The sequence below is a fragment of the Phascolarctos cinereus genome, unplaced genomic scaffold (genome assembly GCF_003287225.1).
Source record: "Phascolarctos cinereus isolate Bilbo 61053 unplaced genomic scaffold, phaCin_HiC Scaffold_4;HRSCAF=312, whole genome shotgun sequence".
NCBI lineage: Eukaryota > Metazoa > Chordata > Mammalia > Diprotodontia > Phascolarctidae > Phascolarctos > Phascolarctos cinereus.
In genome coordinates this window covers 437,084,595-437,101,251 of record NW_027555847.1, presented here as the reverse complement: position 1 = coordinate 437,101,251, position 16,657 = coordinate 437,084,595, and the positions used below count along the sequence as shown (strand labels likewise).

General features: G+C 35.0%; 1 protein-coding gene across 10 annotated transcripts in view; it reads left to right on the top strand.

Annotated features, from left to right (window-relative positions):
• DROSHA (drosha ribonuclease III) overlaps positions 1–16,657 on the top strand; it is a 112,697-nt gene that overhangs the window by 45,327 nt on the left and 50,713 nt on the right. For all 10 annotated transcript variants that reach the window (XR_013486194.1, XM_078153330.1, XM_078153329.1 and 7 more), the window contains 6 exons: positions 107–188; positions 1,615–1,689; positions 8,983–9,152; positions 10,119–10,243; positions 13,199–13,298; positions 14,684–14,791. Coding sequence is in view for 9 of the 10 variants with exons in the window: in XM_078153330.1 (XP_078009456.1) it covers positions 107–188; positions 1,615–1,689; positions 8,983–9,152; positions 10,119–10,243; positions 13,199–13,298; positions 14,684–14,791 (660 nt within the window). In the remaining variant the exon portion in view is untranslated. The remainder of the gene's footprint in view (positions 1–106; positions 189–1,614; positions 1,690–8,982; positions 9,153–10,118; positions 10,244–13,198; positions 13,299–14,683; positions 14,792–16,657) is intronic.

Below are 16,657 nucleotides of genomic sequence, written 5' to 3'. Positions count from 1 at the left end.
GCTGCTGGCAGAGCTGCTGAGAACCTATAGTCACTGCCACCCCACAGTGAAACATCAGTCTTTGTGGTCTGTGGAATACAATACTAAAATATTTATTGTTTTTCAGAATTTTTGTGTGAAAGGCCTTGAGCTCTTTTCCTTGTACTTATTCAGAGACATTTTGGAACTCTATGATTGGAATCTTACAGGTATGGTACTTCAGCAAAGGATGACTAATATGTACCTCTTGTGCAGATCAGACTGGGGCAAATAGAAAATTCATGTAAAGTTGTAATAATAATAGTTAGCATTTATATAGCACTTTAAGGTTTTCCAAGTGCTTTGCATATGTTAAATCGTTTGATCCTCTCAACAACCCTGTGAAGTAGAGATTACTGTTACCCTCATTTTACAGTTGAGGAAACTAAGGCACAGAGAAATTAATTGACTTGCTGAAGGTCACAGAGCTATTTAGTACATGAAGGCAGAATTTAGAAGTAGGTCTTCTTGATTCCTAAGTCCTGTGCTCTATCCACTGAGCCACCTAGCTCTCCATTAAGGAAATCATAATAGGGATGTAATGAAAAGGATAATGCTTGTATTTAAGAGTCTGCAGAAGATTTTAAACCAAATTTGACTGTAAAAAAATTTTTCGAAGAATTGAGTAAAAATAGTTCTGTCACTTAAAAGTACCCAATAGGAATTCATTTCATTGATATGGACAAACACTATTGATTAGACACCAGCAGGTTCTTAAAAATGCTTTTTACATAAAACTATATGTCAGTACCCATTATGCCTCAAGAAGGTGTTCTCTTGTTCATTTTTAAGAGTAGCTAGTTAAATTTCATTAACAATAGTCCTGTCAGTTAATATTTTAAATCAGTAAAATTTTATATTAAACCCCCCAAAAACCTTCTAATTCTTAAATTTATAAAAATAAAATGCCATAATTAATTTAAGTGTAGAAAACAAAAAATGATTACCAGTATATGTTTTTCTTGGCCACTGCCATGCTTTTTCTCTGTCTTTGCCTGTGCAGGTATACTAATGCTTACATGGGAGACTATCAAGATTTAAAAAACATTTATCTCTTCTCATTGATAAGCACTTTATTCTTCGGGAAATGTCTCTCAGGCATTGTGTGCTTATTTTGAAAAGGAGCCCATTAGAGTTAATTTTCAAACTAAACTACAACAATTATTTGTTAAAGGTTAGGTGCATAGTCCTTTAATAAATTTCTGAAAGACAAAATGATAAAAACAGAAATATAAGCATGTTATATAAGAATGTATTTTGTGTTGTTTGACAGTAATTTTATTGTGTAAAGTAGACTTTAAAAAATCGTTGCTTTAATTGTACATATCTGATGGTGGATAGGGGAGGTGAAATGGAATTTTGTCATTTTCTTATTTTTTTGGTATCCTTCCTTGTCCTAGTCTTTGGCTGTTCATATAAGTTACACGTGATTGATTCATCTTTGGAAATAATTGTGATCATTTTTCTATGTATGTGTGTATGTACATATACAGATACATGTTTTTCTAGTGTTGTTGTTTGTTACCATAAAGTCTAGGGACTGAGTAACTTTGAGTGTTTTTTAAGACTTTTTTTTTCCTCTTCCAATTGTTTTAGGCCCTTCATTTGAAAATAATAGTTCATGCTGTCCAAGATTTCATTTCATGCCACGTTTTGTAAGATTTCTTCCAGGTAAGAATATATGTTGTCAAATGAATTAAAATTTATTGTTCCATATAGTATTTGTGATGTTATACAACAATGTAATAATAATTGAGTCTGAACAATCTTCAGAACACAGCTACTGTGTTTTTTACCTTGATCTGTGACTATATCTGCAGCATTAGAGTGTATCATGACCTACCACATCTTGTATTTAAATTTTTAAAAATTTCTAGGCATGTTTTGATGTTTCCCAAGAAATACTTATATTCCCTACCATGTACATTTCCCTCAAATCAGTTTATCAGTATGTTGACTACTGAGAGGGCTATGTCCTTTAACTATGAAAATATGAAAGTAACAATTAATGCATTTGTGCTGGGTTTTGTTGCCTCTCATTGTTGACTTTATTTACATTGTGGTTGTTATTGTGTCTAATTTTGGACGTTTTCTTCACTTTGCATCACCTCTTATAAGTCTTCCAGTTTGTCTGAATTTTTCCTAGTTTTCCTTTCTTATGGAGCAGAAATATTCCATTACATTAATATGCCATAATTTGTTCAGTCACCCTCCAATTGTCAAGCACATATCTTGTTTCCTTTTTGTTATGCTTCCATGAATGCTGACTTGCACGTAGATCTTTCCTTGCTATCATTAAATTTCTTGGCGTGTAATCCTAATAGTAGATTCTGTGGGTCAAAGGATAGAACAACTTAGGTCATTCTTTGCAGAATTCCAAGTTGTTTGCCTGAATGATCGTACCACTTCTCAACTCCATAATGATGAATTTAGTGTTTATGTTTTCCTACAGCTTTTCCAACAGTAGGTTTCCCGTTTTTTTTCCCATCTCTGCTAGCTTGAAATGGATACCTCGGGGTAGTTTTAATTTTTGTTACTTTGAATTTTAGTGGATACTTGTATTTTAAGAACGACACTGTCAAATTAGAGCCCATCCAGACACTAAGGGCAAAAATGAATAGTGAAGAGAATTGGCAGTTGTCATAGGAACACAATTCGGGTTCTTAACCTTTTTTTGTATCATGTACCCTTTTAACAATCTGATGAAACCCTTGGAACTCCCTCCCAGGAAAGTTTTTAAATGCATAAAATACAGTACATAGGATTACACAGGAAACTAGTCATAATCAATATATATTTAAAGAAAAATTCACTAACTCTAGGGTTAAGACCACTTGACTTAGGAGAAAGGTGGAACAAGAGAGCAGTTTTTAATTTTTGAAGGGCTATTACATACAAGTGTGACTTGTTTTACTAGGTCCAAAAGGATAAACTAATAGCTGTAAGTAGAAGTTGCAAAGAGGCAGATTGAGGATTAAAGTAAGGAAAACGTTTCTGACAGTTATAGAAAAATGCGTAGTGAGTTTTCCTCCTGAATTTTCCTTACATTAAAAAAAAAGCCCAAAAGTAGAGAGAGTTTTCATGTGGAAATAGTACACTGGAAGTATTCAGACTTGAAGGACTGGATGACCACTCTTAAGGAATGTTATAAAGGAGGTATCCTAATCACATATATACTATATTATTAAATGACTTCTGAGATTGCTTCCAACTCTGAAATTCTGAGATTCAGTCGCACATTATATTGAGCACTTAAGCTTTTTTGCCTAGTTTGGAACTGAAATAAAAAATATATAGCCCAGTTTAAGCTCCCTATCAAAACAAAATCCCAAATGTAATAAAACAAGAACTAAAATGTAATATAGTTGTGCATGTAGAATTCATATCTATGGTAAAAGCAAATTTGTTCTTAGGTTTGGTTTGATAAATTTAGCTATTTTTTGTAAACAGTTTTATAATTTGAAGCATTGTTTCATAGGATCATAGAATTTCAAAACTATAAGAGATCTTAAGAGGTTTAGCAAATCTAACTTGTTTTACAAGTGAAAAAACTGAGGCCCAGAAGTGTCTTGGTGCCAGCAAGTTAATGAGAGAGCTAGAATTATGAGTGAGATCCCCTAATTATTATCTAATTGTATGTTCTTTCCATGACACCAAGATTATAGATAGGTACTAAAAATCTGTAGGATATCTTTCTGTATATGTTTAACATGGGCCATCTTTTTGATTATTGAATTAGCTAGAGGGCCAAGTTCCCCTGGTGCATATATTGCTGCAAAACTCTAGCAGTGATTGTCTGATAATGAACACTATTATCAGACTCAAGAAACAATATTTAAAGCTACTTCTAATGAAGTTTTTTACATCAGTTAAATGTGCAACCTTTTGGATTAAGAAACAGGTCTCTCCCTTTGTTTTTCATCTGGGACAATGAATTAATAAACCAATAGGATGAACATGTGTTTCACTGCTCCTCACAGCTCTTCAACTATTCTTAAAAGTTTAAGTTCTTTCTGTGGAGGAAAAGCAATAAAAGCAGAAAGAGATTATATTATTGGTTCTGTCCTTAGGGTAGTTGCTGGGGGAAGGGAGAAAAGAGAGGGTTGTTGGTGCCTAGGTAAGTATTAAGAGAGAGAAAGATTGGTGCTATTTTCTGGGACCAGCATTCACTAGGGATGAATCTGGACTCTTACACATACCTAGAGGTAGCCGCAGTGGTCCTAGATTATTTATCTTTTTAGAAATAGCATCAGAGCCCTTTCCTCACATAATCCTGCTTCATTTAATTTTTCCTCTATAGATTCTTTACTGAATGAATGTATGAATGAAGGACATTTGTTAAACACTATGGGCCAAGCACTGGGCATACAAAATAGAAAAACAAGATGGGCCTTGCTTTCAAGGAGCTCATGTTCAAATAGGGAAGGAAAGGCAACACACGTAGGAGTTATCAGTTGTAAGTCAGATGTCCAGGCACAGTGTGGTACTTAGGGGACAAAAGTAAAGCAAGTAGTAATTCATCTTCTTTAATGTCATTTCCATTGGGAGAAAAATATATTAAACCCATTATATTGCCAAGGAATTTGGAGAGAACTTTATTTTCTGGAGCTATGGCTGCTGAGGAGGCCCTGGGCCACAGCGTGTTCAGAGGCAGTTGCTTAGTTTCATCTCTACAGTGATTACTGCCTTTGACAGTGACTGCGAGGGGTAAGCTTTGAAAGCAGTATTAGTGTTTGTGGGGAAGGGAGAGGGAGATAGCGTGTCTAAATTCTCAGACTCTTGGACTTAATCTTTTACTGATTTAAAAGTAATCTATTAAATAGAACATATAAAAAGAATGTTGTTAGGAAAGAACCCTGGGATAAGAAGTTTGAATGACAAATGTGCTAGACTTTTTTTATATTTTAGATGTTTTCCTCAAAAGCAGTCTCCTTTGAGGGGCTAAATATCTTTTTTTCAACAGTGTTGCCATTGTCCAAAACTTTTTCATAATACATAACTAGGTAACCAGTATTTCTTGATGGCCATAATTTATTTTTGAGCAAAAGACAGTCTATATTTTGTTTAACTACATTACTCAATATGGTCTGTAAATGTCCTTGTACTATTTCTCAAAAGTACCATCTTCTCTCTTATCACCCTGCCACCACTGGCACAGGTCCTTATTACCTCATGCCTGGATTAATGAAATAGTCTTCTGGCAAGCCAGCTTTGCTACCCACTCCAGTCCATCCTCCATTCAGCCAGTAAAAGTGGGTTTTTTTGAAATCACTGGTCCAACCATATCACACACACACTCCATTCCACTACCTACTGGCTCCCTTTTGCCTCCAGCATCAGCAAAATCCTCTGCTTGGCATTCAGTGCTCTTTATGACCTAGCCTCCTTCATTCCTTACTTCCTCACCTTGTACTCTTTCATCCAGTGACACCTGAGGCCTTCTCCATGTTCCTCAAACAAGACACTACATCTCTTGTCTCTGTGCATTTTCTCTGGCTATCCCCCATTCCTGGCACTCTACCTTTCCTCAGCTCTGCCTACTGGCTTCCCCAGATTCCAACTAAAATCCCATCTTTTACAGGAAGCCTTTCCTATTCCCTCTTAATTCTAGTGCCCTGTTAACTTATTTCCTATTTATCCAGTATATAGCTTGTTTATGTTTTTGTATGTTTGTTGTCTTCTCCATTAAATTATGAGCTCCTTAAGGGCAAGAATTCTCTTTTGTCTCTTTTTCTATCTCTAGCACTTAGCACAATGTCTGGCATATAGTAGGTCATTGATATATGTTTATTAATTGATTAAATGTCTTGACTGCTTCAGAAAATGAAATCTCTCAAAAAATAAAAATTTTTCACTACTGAGATTATTCACAAGAATGCAGCATAATTAAAATTGCATAAAGATGAGTTTCAGAAATGTTTTTGAGCATTTGTGTCATCTTTGGAGTCACGTGTGTATAGCCTTACGCTTTCCTTTGAAGGGAACCAGATTTTAAAGGTTGGGGTGTGGGTATGTGTGTGTGGGCAGGTGTGGGTGTGTAAATAATGGAACCTTGCTTTTGTACATGCCCAGACCTAACATGGAAACATTTTGCAAATGTGAGTTCTGACTTGCTTAGTCTTTTGAAAGATCACATACTACTTTCTGGTTATATTTTGAGAGAATTACGTATGGTCACAGATGGCTTCAGGGCCAGTTGTAACACATCTCATGGACTTGTGGGTTTTGTTGTTGTTTGTTTGTTTGTTTTTTAGTTAACATCATCAAAAAAGAATCAACAGTTTTGTGTCAACTCTCATCTGCGGGGATTTAAATGCTACAAATGTGGGTTGTTTTTAGGGCTTAGAGTTATGAACTGCCTCTTTTCAGGATATTTAAAGAATAGTCTTGATCTTTTGTGTGTGTGTTTTGTGTAGCTTTTTCCTGTGATTCCTTGAAATGTGAAGTGTTTTTAACTATTTATTTCTCTAATGTATCTAGAAACAACAAACTTATTTTTCTCTAGACTATATCTGAATTCATTAGGTTGAGCATACTTTCAAATGTATAGGTGAAATAATAGTTGACACTGTTCTTTGATGAAATTTTCTTATGGCCTTTCTTATTTATATAGATGGGTTTCTTTCTTTTTTTTTTACATTTGTTTTCAAAACTTTGTGTTCCAAATTCTTTTCACCTCTCCCTCTTCACCCTCACTGAAAAGGCAAGCAATTCCATATAGGCCACACTTGTGTAGTCATGCAAAATATATCCACAATAGTCATGTTATGAAAGAAAACGCAGACAAAAAAAATCAAGAAAAATAAAGTGGAAAAAAAAGTTGCTTCAGTCTGTATTCATACACCATCAATTCTTTCTCTGGGGATGGATAGCATTTTTCATCCTAAGTCCTTCAGAGTTGTCATGGATCGTTGTCTTGCTGAGAATAGCTAAGTCATTCACAGCTGATCATCTTACAATGTTTGCTTTGTATCCAGTACATTTCACTTTGCATCAACCCATGTAAGTCTTTCTAGGTTTTTCTGAGAACATCCTGCTCATCATTTCTTATAGTACAATATTATTCCATCATAATTACATGCCACAACTTATTCAGCCATTCCCCAGTTGATGTACATCCCCTCAATTTCTAATTCTTTACCCCCAGAAAAGATCTATAAATATTTTTGTATGTATAAGTCCTTTTCCTTTTTGTTTTTTTATCTCTTTTAGGATACAGACCTAGTATTGATATTGCTGTGTCAAAGGGTATGCATGGTTTTATAGCCCTTTGGGCATAGGTTCTAAATTGCTGTATAGAATGATTTAATCAATTCACAACTCCAACAGTAGTACATTAATGTCTCATTTTTCCCACATGCCCTCCAGTATTTGTCATGTACTGTTGAGGGGCAGAGCTGAGGAGTCTAATATGGGATAAGGAATTTAGGTCAGAGCTTAACTCTTTCATTTTCCTACCCTTAAGGGCTCACTTGCTGAGAATGTTTGGCTCACCAATCTCCCCTGCCAGGGAGGTGTTAGAACACTTTGACCGATCCTTGAACCTTGATAACAAGCAGGTGTGTATAATTAAAGTAGCGCATTAGGGCTGGGGTTAGTCATGTAAGACTCCTGGGAATGTCTCAGGGCTGATTGTTAGCCTTTACTGTTTAAACTTGGACCCTCCGCCTGGCCCACATCTCTTCATTTCACACTCTGCCTTGAGGTGCCTCACGTAATTGCGGGCGACAATTTACCTTTTCTGTCCTATTAGCTATTCTAATAGGTATGAGGTGGTATCTCAGAATTGTTTTAACTTGCATTTCTCCCATCAGTAGTGAATTAGAATATTTTTTCATATGGCTGTAGATAGCTTTAATTGCTTCATCTGAAAACTGATTTATCTTTTGATCATTTATCAATTCGGGAATGGCCTTTTTTTTAACATATATTTGACACAATTCTGTGTATGTTAGAGAAATGAGGTCTTTGTCAGAGAAACTTGCTTCACAATTTTTTTTCACAGTTATGATTGCTACCTATTCTCCCTACTCTCTTTTATTTTCTCTCCCCTTTCACCCTATCCTTCCTCAAAAGTGTTTTGCCTCTGACTACAGCTTCCCCCAATCTGCTGTCCTTTCTATCACTGCAGGCCCTCCCCCCCTTCTCTTATCCCCTTCTGATGTGTTCCTCAATAAGAAATGTACTCTTCACAGTTTGAGAGAAAATGTCGTCAAGATTCCTCTATAGGGTAACACTGATTAATCTTTTTATATTGAGACCACCACTATTAAATTGACTCTTCTGAAGTACCTTATGTATCACCTTTATTGTGCTTTTTCCTTCTGTAATATAAAGCAAGCTTGATCATGGTAATTTATGTTTCTGTACAACTCGATACTTGATTTTCTCCTGTGTTTAGTTCATAGAATGGTGACACAGTGGTATGAGTATAAACCCATTTGGTTCTTTTCATTGTGGCAGGTTCAGCAAATTAGCACAAAGAATTAGTCCATAACACAACAATAGCTAATTGACTACATCCATAAATGTCCTATAAAAGCCTTGCATTATTTTAACAAAGTGCTATAACTTGCAAAGGGTTTTTAACTATTGTAATAAAAAGAATGGTTAAGTATGTATGGGATAATCTATAACAGGGAAGTATGACATGTGGCTTTTTAAGCTGCTCCTTGAAAATTTGTTTTGAGAAGAAAATTTGTTTTTATTATTTGAAACTTAACAAATAAAAGTTTCTAATTGTTAATAATGTTACCATTTTAATAAATCAGATTGTTTATGAGCACTATTTATTAATTAAATGAATGTCTTTCCTCCTATATGTCATCTGGATGAGCAATTGAAAATGTATACTGCCTATAAAAAGCTTTTTGACCTGTTTTTTTTTTCCTATACCATTTAATGCTTTGGTGTTATGAAAATTCTTCTTGCCTTTACTGTCTTTCTTCCCTTTTCCCTTGCAAGATGGAGGAAAGGAAGTGCTATCAATGCATCAGATTCTGCTCTACTTGTTGAGATGTAACAAAGCTTTGGTGCCTGAAGAGGAGATTGCTAACATGCTCCAGTGGGAAGAACTTGAGTGGCAGAAATATGCAGAGGAATGCAAAGGGATGATTGTTAACAATCCTGGCATGGTATGTTTGGTTGCCTAAATGCTTTCACACCTTAAGATACTTTACCACCATATTCCCCAATTTTTAATGTGCTGTAAAAGGAAGAAATGTTGGTTTTAGAAACTAAATACTTTTCTGTTTCTTTCTTAACATTTCCCCCATTAATTATTATATTAATTAGCAAAAATAACAGGATTTAGAGTTATCATAGGGAATTACATTTGTGCTAAAAATTAATTGTATTTCATGCTTTCTGTTGATTATCTGACACTGTAGTATTTGGACAATTTTTAGAAATTTTTAAAAGAAAACATGAGAGTTAGAAACAATAGAATAAAAAATGTTCTTGGTTTTTCTTGTGATTTAAAGGTTAATTTGTACTTTGTCAGGAAAAAATTGATCTTCTCTGTAAAAATACAAATATATCTCATTTTTTTTCTGGAAAAAAAGCCTCTTTTCACAAAATGCCATAAATACAGTTTAATATAAATTGAATTTGCTGACTTTTGCCCCATAACACCTCATTTGTGAGTGGGAAAGAGCCTGAAAGCTAAGGGAGAGCTTATTTTTTGTGCATGCTCCCACTTGTACATAACCTGGAAATATATAAAGTGAAATTAAAGCAGATGCGTCAGCGTATTTTGTTTTCTGAAACGTACTTCTTACTTATCATTAATTTCTGAAGAAGTTAAGAAAAAGTTATGGCTGGCTGCTACCCTTTTGAAATCTTCACGTTTAAAAGATGTCTTTCTCCGTGGAGTACTAAAATGGGCAAAATCATTCATCATACCAAATAGTATTGACTCACTTGTAGAGATAAAGTTCAGTCTCTGTGAATAAAGTGTTGAATAACATTATCTTTTTTTTTTTTGGAAATTTAGGAATTTCTAGGGGAAAAAAATGATTCATTTGCAATCCTCATCCTTCTGTCATGATTTATTAGTGAGACTTCTCATCAGAGTAATCAGCTTTGATTTTTTTCTCTAGAAACCTAGTTCAGTACGCATTGATCAACTGGATCGGGAACAATTCAACCCTGATGTGATTACTTTTCCAATTATTGTCCACTTTGGGATACGCCCTGCCCAGTTGAGTTATGCAGGAGACCCTCAGTAAGATATCCTTCTCAATGTTTGTCTTAGTCTTTTCACTTTCCACTAAAGAGAGACTTTTATATCTATGCCTTGCCCCTTTCCCCCTTCCTTTTAAAAAGTTGTCTAAAATAGACCTTATTTCTACATTTGCAGTTTCATTTATCATTCAAAGCTCTTCACAATCTGGCCCCTTCCTACCTTTCCAGTCTTGTTACACTTTATTCCCCTCCACGCAATCCACAATCCCAGCTATACTGGCCTACTTGCTATTACTCACACATGACACACCATTTCCTGTTTTGTGCCTTTGCACTGTCTGTCCCCCATGCCTGGAATGCTCTCCATCCTCACCTCTACCTCTTAGAATCCCTAGCTTCTTTCAAGACTCAGCTCAAATGCCACCTTCTGCAGGAGACTGCTCCCGGTCATCACAGCTGCTAGAGCCTACCACTCTAAGGTTACCTTCCATCTACTCTGTATGTATCTTGTATGTACCTCTGTATTTACCTGTTGTCTCTCCAGTTAGAGTGTAAGCTCCTTGAGGGCAGGGACTGTTTTTGTCTTTCTTGTTTGTATCCCTTGTGCTTTGCACATAGTAAGCACCTAATATATGCTTGTTGATTGATGTGTTGTTACATCACCGGCATAAGTCCGTTTTCTACATGTTCAGCTGTTTGAAGTTTTATTCTAACATTTTTGGAATTCCTAGCTTACTTAGTCCTGTTTCTTTTTATAGAATTCTGTCAACATTATTATCCTAATTTCATTAGTTTATATAGTATTAGAGATTTTTTCTTTGTTTGAAATGAAGCTTTGTATAGCATTTTGATTTTTTTAACTCAATACTCAAAATTTTTGAAATTGCAGAACCTGTCACTTTAATTGAAATTAGTAGGACTCTTACAGTGAAATCTCTTATGATAATTTCTTAAAATTCTTAATAATGGTACCAAAATAACTTGAGGATCATTTTTTGGGCTGTAGGAGCAGAGAATGGGGACCTTAAGAACCATCAAAACTTGTTTAACTTACTTAGAGGGGAAAAGAAGGAACCCACTTCATTTCCTGCGTGTCTTGCTTTTCCTTTAGAGAAGCAGCAGAATATAGATAAAAGATAGACTTGGAGTAAGAAAGACTTGGGTTTAAGGACCTCTGGTATATTCCTTATTGTGTGTCCATGGGCAAGTCACTTAATTTCTGAGCCTCATTTTCATCATCTGCAAAATGAGGTTAAGACTTGTATCCTTACAGGGCTCAAATGAAAGAACTGGTATAAAGTGCTTTGTAAACTTTAAAGTAGTATAAAATGTCCACAGTTTTTTTTTTTTAAATTTCAAACTGATTGCAGAGAACACAAAATGGATCTACTATGATATCGTGGTTGGTTGCTTCCCTAACCAGACAGAAGGAGAGAAGGATAGGTATACATAGCTGGATGTGGCATTTACCACAGAGACATCTTAACTGCGTCTCAAACTTTTAATTAAAATTTTAGTCCAAGATGTATGAGATGTTTAGTTCAGAATGGGTAATTGGGAATGAGAGAACCTGCTGCTTCTGTTAATGTCTTAGGTGCTGATAATCTTTGCTGATCTTAACTCTGCCTAGGTCCATGCACTTGCCAGTAGCTTGGACTAAAATAGACATTTCACCTGTGAGGAGGTAGAAGGTTCCTAGGTCCTCACAGTCATGGCACACTTGTCACTTAGTTGTGAAGATAGCTGCACTGGTATTTGGTAGGCAGAAATTATCAAACACAGCAAGGATGTGGTGGTCAAAATGAGAGAAGAATAAGGTTTTGGAGAGTTTAAAAATTTAAAACCGATGACAGTCTGGAGGAGAACAGAGACATTTTGTTGTTTTAAAGTATAAAGTACTTTGCCCAGTCTTCTTTTAGCATCAATTCCCCTACACCACATGAAGTTGTTGATAATAGAGGCCCCTTGTTAAGAGGAACAGCTTTAACTAAAGGAAATGAAGACTTGGTATCAGAGGACTATTTTTTTGAACATTCCTCTTTATCAGAGAAACCATAGTGAAATAGAACAGAATTTTCATGGATCCCTAAATGGGTGACAATTGATATAATTTATAAAGACCATGTATTACTTTGATTCCTAGTATAAGTTTTGGCAGTTTCATTAGTGAGGATCAGGTTTGATAAGTATTTGGTCACTCAGTAATGGCCTATTCATGAATCTACTTTTGTCTTGAAAATCATAGATTTTTGTGCATCATTTTCAGTTGTAATGTAAATAATAGCCATATGACCTGCGTCTAAGTATAATTGATCTGCACTACTACCTTTGAGACTTATATCCTACTCTTAGACTAGATAGTATTATGATTATAAACTAATCATATTGACTTTGTAATGAACATAAAATCATTTTCCCATTCGTATGAGTGTTTTCCCCTTTAAAGTAGTCAATTTGTTAGGCTACCTTTATTCCACTAATACTGCTATAGCTCAAAATATTTTTAAATCTTCTATGAAACCACGTACAGGGCCAGTTTAAGCATCTCCCTCTCTCTCTGTCTCTCGCTCACTCACTCACTCACTCACACACATACATACTCATTCCTTTTTTTAAAAAAATTTTTTGGTATCAAAATTAGGATTACTTTTTTTTTTTTAGCCAGATTAGGCTAAGCAATTTTATGGATCACTTTGATTTAGGAAAACAGAACAAAGGATAAATATTTGGTACCATTTAGGATATTCAAAAGAATTTGTTTCAAGCTCTGAATAAGATTTCAAAAGAGAAACTCCCCAAAAATGTTTTGAGCAATGCTACCTTTTTGGAATAAATGTATAACCTGCCAAAGTGACTAGTAATTGTCAGTGACCTTGCACAGGTCACTTCATATTCTTGAGCTGGATTTGATCCCCTCCAGTTCTAACACCTTAATTTGGATTCCTAAGTTCTGACATGCTGACCAAGTGATCTGTCTGTCTCCCAATTTCTTTAGGTATCAGAAGCTATGGAAAAGCTATGTGAAGCTCCGTCACCTGTTGGCAAACAGCCCCAAGGTCAAACAAGCTGACAAGCAAAAGCTGGCACAGAGAGAGGTATATTAAGGATGTAAGATTTACGATGGTGAATTAGTCAGTTGTTGTAGTATTGTAGCATTTCTAAGGAAAAAATAACATCCATGATTAATGCCATCCCACTTCTTCCTCCGTTGTGTTTCATTCATTTTACTTTGCTTCCTGAAGGAGAGAACGTTATTCTCCATAATTACTGTTAAGGCATTTATGTGATTACTATTATTGAGGGACAGATATATTTTCTAAGAAAAAAATAGTTTTGCCTATTTGATATTTTGAGTGCCCAAACAGGTTTTCTACATGAAAGTGGCTTCCTGTAATGTTGTACTTTACCAGCTTGCTCCTTTGTCTTATATTGCAGAAGGCAGTCTCCAATACCTTTGACAGTCCACCAGAGTAGATTTATTTATAGGTCTCCCCCATCCCCCAATAGGTGATGCTTTTTTTTTTAAGCTTGTAAAAAGATGGTACTGATGTATTGGTTCTACTTCCGTTTTAAGAACAAATACATTCTATAATGAAAATGATTTTATCTTTGATTTTTTTTTACAATTCAAAAATAAGTTATTGAGTGAAGTGGAATGGATAGGTTATTGCCTTGTGAGATTGCTGAAGTTCATCTCATGTTCAAACAAAAGGATTCTTCAGATTTCATCACTTTGTTGGGAGTTATGGAGTATGCATTTGGTTTTTGAGTTGTCTTACAATGAATCTTGTACCATTGAATGTTAGAAAGATGTGGTTTGTAGAGCCATTTCTTTTATGTGTGTGTTTTTGGTTTTGTTTTTGGCTAAGCAGTTGGGGTTAAGTGATTTGCCCAGAGTCACACAGCTGGTAAGTGTCAAGAGTCTGAGGTCGATTTGAACTCAGGTCCTCCTGACTCCAGGGCTCTATCCACTACGCCACCTAGCTGCCCCCAAGCCATTTCTTTTAGAGACTGCAGATTTATTCCATGGCTAGCTACATATTTCAGATTACTGGTTTTGTCTGCTTCATGAATCTAAGAAGGATGTTTATTGCTTTATTTAAGACATTTAGCTCTGAGAAAAATCTTGACATGTTTCACAATGATGTTAAAGAAAATATTGACAAAGTATTTTATTAAGTTTAAAATCATAGCCCTTCACTTATTTATTTTTCATTCTCCAAAAGTAAATATTTGACTGAACAAGTTTTGTCTTAGATTTCTCTTCTGTATTTACTGGGAAAGAATGATTTAGTCATATGATGCTTTGAACATCCTAGTTTCTCAGGTGCTCCAGGTATTATAGTTTTCATGTGAAAATAGGCGAGTATCTGGATTAAGTGTAGTTTTGAATGAATCCATTTTATTTCTTAATGCCTGATAGCTGGCTTAACAATACTTTAGAAATATTGAATTGCTCTCATAATTAGTTCTTTTCTAGGAAGCTCTGCAGAAAATTCGACAGAAGAATACAATGAGGAGAGAGGTGACAGTGGAACTGAGCAGCCAAGGATTCTGGAAAACTGGCATCCGTTCTGATGTTTGCCAGGTAATTATACTTTTGAAATTAAAATTAGGTTTACATCTCTTCTCTTATCAGGTACCTGGGTCCTAAAAACATCCTCATACTGAAAACTGGTAGTTTTTTTGACTTGTTGATTTGGGATTGATGGAAATCTATACCAAACATGGTTTCCATTTTTTGGTAGGCTTCAGTTCAATTCGGTAAAAAATCTTTTAAGCATTACTGTTTGTAAGATTCTTTGCTCAATATTGGGAATTGAAAAGGGTAATATTTCACAATTTCTACTTTGAGACAGTGTATAGGGTGATTCCAAGAGCATAAATAAATGTAATACAAATTAGAATGAGAACAGTACATTCAGGAGTCAGAGAGGCATGCAAGATTAGGGGGAAAGGAATGATTATTTCTAGATGAAGGAATGCAGGAAAGCTTCATGGAGGTAGTAATAACAGTAATTTTCATGGGATTTAAAAAAAACAAAACTTTGAATTGTTGCTACATTTGGAAATACATATAGAAGCACTTGAAAAAACACAGCAAGATGACCGCTGTGCAGAATGACTATTAAATGGAAAACACCTAAAATTACAGAATAACACAATTCTTTACTTCAGAGAAAGACTTAGTAGAGAAAATTGATGATGACAATACAAAATCTAATGACCAATTTTAATATCTGGGCCAAAATACATTATTTTAATTTTTGTTTTTTTTTATTAAACCTCCTAATAGCTTATGCAGAGAAAAATTTCATTTAACTAGCACTGTGGTTGGTTTTGTTGTGAATTAAAAACCACAAAACACTTATCAGACTTCTGGTTAGGTGGCTTTGGTCTTTAGCATTATCTTAGAATTACCTTCTTTCTTGTGGACCCCTGTGATTTTCAGAAACAAACTGTGTTCCCTTCTTGCTATCATTTTTAATGAGGGACTTTTTCATGGTTAATTTGTTTCTTCCAGTGTTTCTCTTATTTCCTCATATTTGTTGTTATTGATAGCACAATAATATCCCATTGCATTCCTATACCTCAGTTTGTTTAGTCATTCCCCAGTCAGTGGGTACCCACATTGTTTCTAGTACATTAGTAGCACAAAAACTCTTATAATGAATATATTTGTGTTTACATTGGGTCTTCTGTCTTTGAATACTTTAGGGTCTTTTAATGGGATTTGTGGACATTTTGTTCACTTTTTTTAGCACAGTTCCAAATTGTTTTTCAGAATATTTTGACCGGGTCACAATTCCACCAACATGTTAATGTATTTCACTTCCCACAGCTTCTTCAACATTGACTATTTCTAGCTTTTTTATCTTTGCAAGGTTGTTTAATGTCAGATGAAAATATAGCATTGTTTTAATTTGTATTTTTCTTAGGAATTTGGAACAGTCTTCATGTAGTAGTTTATAATTTGCAGTTATTTTGAGACCTCTTCAGGCTTTATCACTTATCTTTTGTGGCATCCTTCTAGGTCTTATATGTATGTTAATATCTTATATGTCAGATATCAGAGATATTTGATGCATCCAGTCTAATTATTAAGCTGAAACTATTCTCTCCAAAGTTAGCATTGATGACTTAATAGCCAAAACTAATAGCATTTTTCTTAATCTTAATCCTTTTCACTTCTCTTCAGCATTTGACAAAGCTGTTCACCTCATTCTGGATATTCTGTTCTCTGTATTTTCATGACTTTTGTCTCTGCAGGTTCTTCTGACTGATTATTTCTCTGACTGCTTCTTAGCTTTCTTTGCTAGTACTTCATGCCATGTACACTAACCTTGGGTGTTCCCCAAAGCTCTGTTCTGATCCCCCTTCTCTTTTCACTTTATACTGTCTCATTTGTTGATCTCATTAGCTCCGCTGTGTTCATTTATCATCTCTATGAAGA